The 7226-nt window shown below is 41.7% G+C and overlaps 1 protein-coding gene across 1 annotated transcript; it reads right to left on the minus strand.

The window, feature by feature from the left end:
• Positions 1 to 1180: 1180 nt before the first annotated feature.
• On the minus strand, positions 1181 to 6540 carry LOC109917055 (nucleotide-binding oligomerization domain-containing protein 1-like; the record flags this gene model as incomplete). The annotated part of the gene is made up of 3 exons (XM_048594479.1): positions 6513 to 6540; positions 4432 to 6241; positions 1181 to 1264 (listed from the first exon to the last, which is right to left on the minus strand). Coding segments are annotated over exons 1-3 (1922 nt in total), but the record flags the coding sequence as incomplete, so codon positions are not given.
• Between the last annotated feature and the right edge of the window lie 686 nt (positions 6541 to 7226).

Here is a 7226-nt window from a genome sequence, read left to right on the forward strand (position 1 = left end):
AGGCATCTGGATGGGTACATGAATAGGAAGGGTTTAGAGGGATTTGAGCCAAATACTGGTAAATGGGACTAGACTAATTTAGGATATCTGGTTGGCATGGACGAGATGGACCGAAAGGTCTGTGTCTGTGCTGTACATCTCAATGACTCGAGAGCAAAGCGCTGATGAAGCAGGAGCACCATTCAGCGATATAAACTAGACAGCCATTATTAAAGATCGAGGGAAGGAGTGAAGATCAACTGAGAGAAGGGGTGGTGCGATGAGGTGGTGACAGAAAGTTTTTGCAGCATAAATTCACAATCAGCTTATAAAGAGTTAATTTCTAACTTGCCTCCCTCATGCTGTGAGTATTGTGAATTACCCACCCAGTAGAGGAGCCCCTTGATGTTCCTCCCATTGACCTTGATGGAAATTAAATACAAAGTTAGAATACCCCAAATTTATGAATTTCTGCAAGAAATCTAATTCACATATGAATGAATGAATACTTCCTGCCTTCATGAATCTACATCTGACCTCTCAAATCATCTGGTCTTATTATGCAAAGGTGTTTGTTCACACCTGGTGCAGTCTAACACTCATCAATCAACAGATGAAACATTGCATTTTTTTTCTTTCTGTTTGACTTGCATTAATTTCCCATTAATTTAGTAGCTAAGGCATGAGCTGGTAGATGGAATATTTCTTCATGATCTATCTATTTGGCCCCCGTGTTGAAACAAGCTTTTGTTGATATATCAGCTTTCATAATTTCAGAACATCTCAAAGTAAATTACAGTACATTGCAGGAGCAAATGTGACAGCCAAGTTACACAAATTTGGCTCCTACATGCAACAACGATAGGTTACTGCAGTGATGTTAGCAGGGGGCCAAACATCAGTCTGGACACAGGGAAGATCTCCTTTGTTTTCCTTTGTGAAATACGATCGTGGGATCGTTTACGTCCAACTGAGAAAGCAGAGACGGCCTTGGTTTAGCCTTTCATTTGAAAGAGTAAAGTTGTTTATCTTTCATCCAAGCCACAAAGCAGCTCCCATAGAGCATTACTGTGGCATGTGAGCTTGTGGACCTGCAGAAGTTGGAAGAAGCATAACAAAAACAGGAGAATAGAGACACAATGTAGGTTAAAGAAACAATGGACCATAGACTCCAGGCATACTACCAGTCATATGCTCTCACCCGAGTGATCTGATCTTCTGATGCTTTTTGAGTTCTTCAACCAAGATATGAACTCCTTGGTCTGTGATCTGATTTACACTCAATCTGTTTCATTTAAAAAAGATATGTCAGTTGCAGACTAGTTTGTCATTAACTATGGTTCCAAGAAAAGATGCTATTTCAAGCCTAACATCAAGAGCAAAACTGAATTGTACCAGACTTATGGTGATGGACTAGGAGGCAGGAGGTAATATGTGGAAGGGGAAAGCATGAGGGTGAAAGCAAAATATCTTCCCATCACTTTAACATAAGACCAGCAACTGGAAGGCCAGGAGAATGACGAGTTGAGCCAGTTAAACATCTGATTAAGTGTCGCTTCCCACCCTGCCTACACTTTGCCACATCAGAAGGACCCACTATCACATGGGGAGACTGCCAGGTTTAACCCTGGCATATTCCCAGTCGATTTCAAGGGGTTGAGTTGGCTTTTTTTGGTTTAATGACTGTTTCGTGACTCTCAGAAGGGAACGCTTCCAGCAATGCTCACCTCCGCACAAGTGGCGAAGGTCACACTATTGGATTATGCTCGTGCTGGATACTTGCTGAACAGAACTTGTCTCATCTTTGGGGTGTATTGGGGCACCTCCTTCCTCATGCTGCACCTTCAAGTGTGGCCATACCACTGCAAAAACTGCCATTCCTATGAAAGACCCAGCAAATCCAGAAGGCAAGTTGTCATTTTCTATCAGGCAGCAATCCTGTTGGCAGTCTATTCATTGGGCATCAATTTCAAAATGCCATTCAAGGACCCTGCTGTCATGGCATCAGCTACTAGAAACTCACCCCATAGCTTTGTTTGAGAAGTCAAAATACAAGATAAACTACCCATATAAACTATTTAATAATACTACATGCTGAATAATATGTTAGAAGGATAATATACCTTAGCTTGGATATACAGGGTATAATTCCCAAGTTGATATGCAACTCAATATGAAGAATAATAAAGACAATTGAAACATTAGAATCATAGACTAATACAGCATGGAAACAGATCCCTTGGTCCAACCAGTCCAGGCTGACCATGTTCCCAAACTAAACTAGTCCCACCTGCCTGCACTTGGCCTATATCTGTCCAAAACTTTCCCTTTCATGAACTGATCCAAATGTCTTTTATACATCTTTTAAAAATAAACATCCGCCATTTTCTCTGGCAGTTCGTTCCAAACACTAACCACTCTCTGTGTAAAAAAGTTGCTCCTCATGTCCTTTTTCGTTCTTTCTCCTCTTATCATAAATATATGCCCCCAGTTTTGAATTCCACCACCCTAGGGAAAAGACCCTTGTCATTCACCTTATCTATACCCTTCATGATTTTATAAACCTCAATAAAGTCACCTCTCAACCTCACATGCACCAGTGAAAAAAGTTCCAGTCTTTCCAGTTTATTTTTATATTTCAAACCCTCCATTCTCAGCAACACCCTGGTAAATCCTTGAATGGGGAGGCAATGGCCTATTGGTATTATCACTGGACTGTTAATCCCAGAGACCCAGTTAAAGTTCTGGGGACCTGGGTTCAAATCCCTCCATGGCAGATGGTGGAATTTGAATTCAATAAACATCTGGAATTAAGAATCCAATGACGACTATGAATCAATTGTCGGGAAAACCCCATCTGGTTCACTAATGTCCTTTAGGGATGGAAACTGCTATCCTTACCTGGTCTGGCCTACACGTGACTCCAGATCCACAACAATGTGGTTGACTCTTAACTGCCCTCTGGGAAATTAGGGATGGGACGCCTAGCCAGCAATGCCCTCATCCCATTAATGAATACAATAAAAAATCTTTTCTGAGCCCTCTCCAGTTTAATAACATCCTTCCTTTAACAGGGTGACCAGAAGTGCACACAATACTCCAGAAGGGGCCTCACCAACGTCCTGTTAAACCTCAACATGATGTCACAATTGCGATACTCAAAGGTCTGAGCAATGAAGGCAAGCGTGCGAAATCACCCTGTCTACCTTTGAAGCAAATTTCAAAGAATTACGTACCTGAACCCCTAGGTCACTTTGCTCTACAACATTAGTCAGGGCCCTACCATTAATTGTCCTTTCTGTGTTTGTATTACAAAAACATAGTGGATAAAAGTTTGCGCAGAGAAATGTGAAGTGACATACTTTTCTGCGAAGAGTGAACTGAGACGATATAAACTAAATGCTACAATGTTAAGGGAAGGTCAGTAGCAGAGCATCCTCGAGGCATAAGCACACAAATTGTTGCTGAGTACAGGACAACATGAGAAGGCCATTCTTTTAAAGAAGCAAGATCAAGCAGAATCTTTAACATTGGAAATAGAGGAAGGAATAGTATATAGGGGCAAGGCATGTGTGCTAAATCTTTATAAATTCTCTGATTAGACCGCTGCTGGAGTACGCTTTCTAATTCCAGACAACAAGCTTTAGTGAGGTTGTCAAGAATGTCAGCAAGGATGAAGGACTGCAGTTATTGTGGGGGAAATTGGAGTAGCTAAGGTTGTTCTTCATAAAGCACAGAAGATTAAAAAGAAACTTGACTATGAACGGTTTTGATGGAGTAATTAAAGAGAAACTGTTTCCAGTGGCAGAAAGAGCAGGAACAGAGACACTGATTTAAGGATGTGTGCAAAAAGCAAGATTTCTTTTCTCAGTGAGTTGCTGCGATCTGGAATGCATTGCATGAAATGATGGTGAAACTCGATTCAGCAGTGACACTAAAAGCATATTAGGTAAATTCAGGATCATGGGGAAAATGCAAGGGAGTTGAATTAATTGGATAGTTCTGTCAAAGCATTTGCAGAGGCACAGTGGCTGAATGGCCTTCAATATTATCTTTCGATAATAAATAAAAATTGGTCAGGACACTGTTTTTGAAATAATACCACCATCTTTGAATTGAATCTTTTACAATCATGTGAGAAGACATCTAGGCCAGAGTTGGTTTAATGTCTCAAGTGAAAGATGGCACTTCTGACTATGCGGCGTTTACAATGTAACAAATTGTTAGTGTAGCTCAACAGGTCAAGTGGCTGGAGTGCAGCTTGAACCCTTGACCTTGGGTCTAAGAGCACCATCAATTGAAGCTGAGGCTGGCATCTTAAAATTAAGGCTAGTATTGTATTGCAAGGAGAATCCTACCATCCTTAGTAGTAATAGTTTTATTGAAAATAAACAACATCTCAGTTCCATGTGATGGGTACAGAACATACCATAATCTGGATATGAAGCTTACCTGAGGACTGTGAGTTGTCTGAAACAGGAGACCATTTGCTCTAAACCATAATCATTGATGTTGTTGTTGTCCATCTCCAGTGCAAGGGGTGTTCGGATATAACGCAAAATAAATGCAAGAGCGCCACAGTCAACAGAAGAAACATTGCAGTAGTTCAGCTTTATATAATCAGCACAGATCCCTTTGGCCGCCATTTTGGCTGTTGCTCCATTCTGCATTTCAAATATGTACCTCACCAGCCATACGAAATGTGGTAGCACATGAACCTTACAGCCATCTTCAAGGTGCAAGCGAGGAAGATTTTTCAACTGTGTCTTCGTACAGTTGGACAGGTAAGATGCCAGCAGTGATTGTTTCTTCTCAATGTTCATTGGAGATGCGAGGTTTAGCAACAGGTCAGTGTTGCTGTTCGACAGCAATCCACAGAGGAACCACATGGTAAATTGCAGATGTTTGCTGAAAGGCTTGAGGACATGTGTTGAGGAATACTTTGTAGGCCTCAAGATAGCTAAAACCATATCACGTGGCTTGTTGGGTGACAGTTTTGGTATGTTATTATTGTTGAAGAGTGCAAGAAAGTCGCATGGACAGATCTCATCATCCAGAACTAATAAAAATGCAGTAAAAAATGACTGAAGTGTTAAGTGAATATACTCATATGTTGATTGGTTTCCATGCCCATTATAATGACCAACAGTTTTGATGAAGCCCATCTGTAAATCTTCTTCCGAAATATTTGCTGCTGTGACTGTCTCCTGACTAAACACAAAATTTCCATTTTCAATGCCTTTTAGAGCCAGCTTACCGATTCGCATGAGAGTTTCCTTTTTGGTTTGAAACAGGTTTATCCGGCTTCTTGCACTTTTCTCGTTTGGATTGGCCTGAGAAGAATGGTTGAGGAAGACTTCAGTCATCATGAGGTAAATATCAGTGAGCATAACAGAATGTGATAACCACTGGGAACTACAAGTGGACTGTATGCAATCATAACATTTAAATATAATCCAACAAAAGAGTGGCACTGAACATAAATTGCTCAGGTGAGGGTTTGTCTCCAGATGGGCCAAAACCACATTTTGCTGGGCCTCACTTTTGAAAAACTTCTTCAAATATTGCAATAAATGGTCCTTGGAGAAGCCCTTTAGTGTCACTCTCTTTCTCACTATTCTCAATGGTAGGTTTATGCCAGTTCTTGCTGTCAATAATTTTTTGGAACCTTTCAATAACTTTCCATGAAGAAGGCTCATTAAGAGGGCAACAGGATGCAAAGGGTCAAAGGGTGAAGAGATTACAGGGATATCACTAAGGTTGCAGTCAACATTAATTTCATCAAACCCGTCCAGTGTGAAGAGAACAGAAGCTGGGTGTTGTTGGATATAACTAAATATCTCATCGGAGTCTTTGTCAGGGTAACAGTTGTATTTAAACAGTAGATCTCTGAGAGAAATCTTATCTTCCTTTCTGAAGCTATTAAACATCTGGCATCTAAATTTGAAAAGGAATTTAACATCAACACAGAGCTCTCCTTTGGACCACAGGTTCTGAAGTCTCTGGAGCAGGATGGTCTTACCAACCCCAGCATCACCAGTTACAAACACTGTCTCTGCATCCTCATTGATGATGCCTGTGTCACTGAACAAATCCTCCAAGTTGGAAATGGTTCCTAGGATCTCATTTGTTGCATTAATCAATTCCATGAGAGTCTCAGTGTAAATATCTTCAAACAGGGTATCTTCCTTTTGGACATATGACAACGTGAACCTTGTATCTCTTTGCAATTCTGATCTGAGTTTTTCAGCATATTGGCAAACTGAAAGACATGTACAATACAATACAGTTGTGAGAAATTTTGCCACAAACATATTATTAATGATTTAATTGTGGAAAGCTTTACACCAGTTCTTGCTGTCGATAATTTTTTCAAACCTTTCAATAACTTACCATGAAGAAGGCTCATTAAGAGGGCAACAGGATGCAAAGGGTCAAAGGGTGAAGAGATTACAAGGATATCTTCTATGGGTACTTTCTACGGGGTCTTGTTGAGGCACTCTCATTGGCCGGCTGGCGATCCAACGACTTACCAATCAGGGAAGACCCATCAAACCACATACCGATGGAGAAGCTATGGGCAGACCTTCCCCTGGAATCAAGATCCTGGGGATGGGGAACCCATCCAGAGAGAGCTGTTGGCTAACCAAAGGCTGCATGCTCAGCAGCCATCAGCAGAAAGCCATATCCGCTGGCACACCCAGCATTCCAGTATTATGAAGTAGAATCACAGAATCTGTACAATGCAGATAAAGGCCATTTGGCCCATCGAGTCTGCACCAAATAGCATCCCACTTAGATTCCCCAAGCCCACCCCCACGACCCCCATAACCCCATGGCTAATCCACCTAGCCTGTTCTTTCCTAGACACTGTGGGGCAATTTAGCACGTCCAATCCACCTAACCTGCACATCTTTGGACCGTGGGAAAAACCTCAGCATCCAGCGGAAACTCAAGCAAATACGGGGAGAACGTGTAAACTCCACACAGACAGTCACCCAAGGCTGGAATCAAACCCGGGTTCCTGGTGCTGTGAGGGAGCTGTGCTAATCACTGAGTAACTGTACCCAGAACAAAGGTAAGTAATGTCGATTTGGTGGATGGTGGGATTTCTTGGGTTGGGAATCATTGAAAGAAGGGTGCAGGGTGCTTCTTCCACCAAGTGCTGATTGCCTTAGACCGAGAGAATCTGCCCCACTACAGGCGACCACAGGGTGGCATTTATCAGGAACTCCATATGGTGATAG

The sequence above is a fragment of the Rhincodon typus genome, unplaced genomic scaffold (assembly GCF_021869965.1).
Source record: "Rhincodon typus isolate 14 unplaced genomic scaffold, sRhiTyp1.1 hic_rhity00009900, whole genome shotgun sequence".
NCBI lineage: Eukaryota > Metazoa > Chordata > Chondrichthyes > Orectolobiformes > Rhincodontidae > Rhincodon > Rhincodon typus.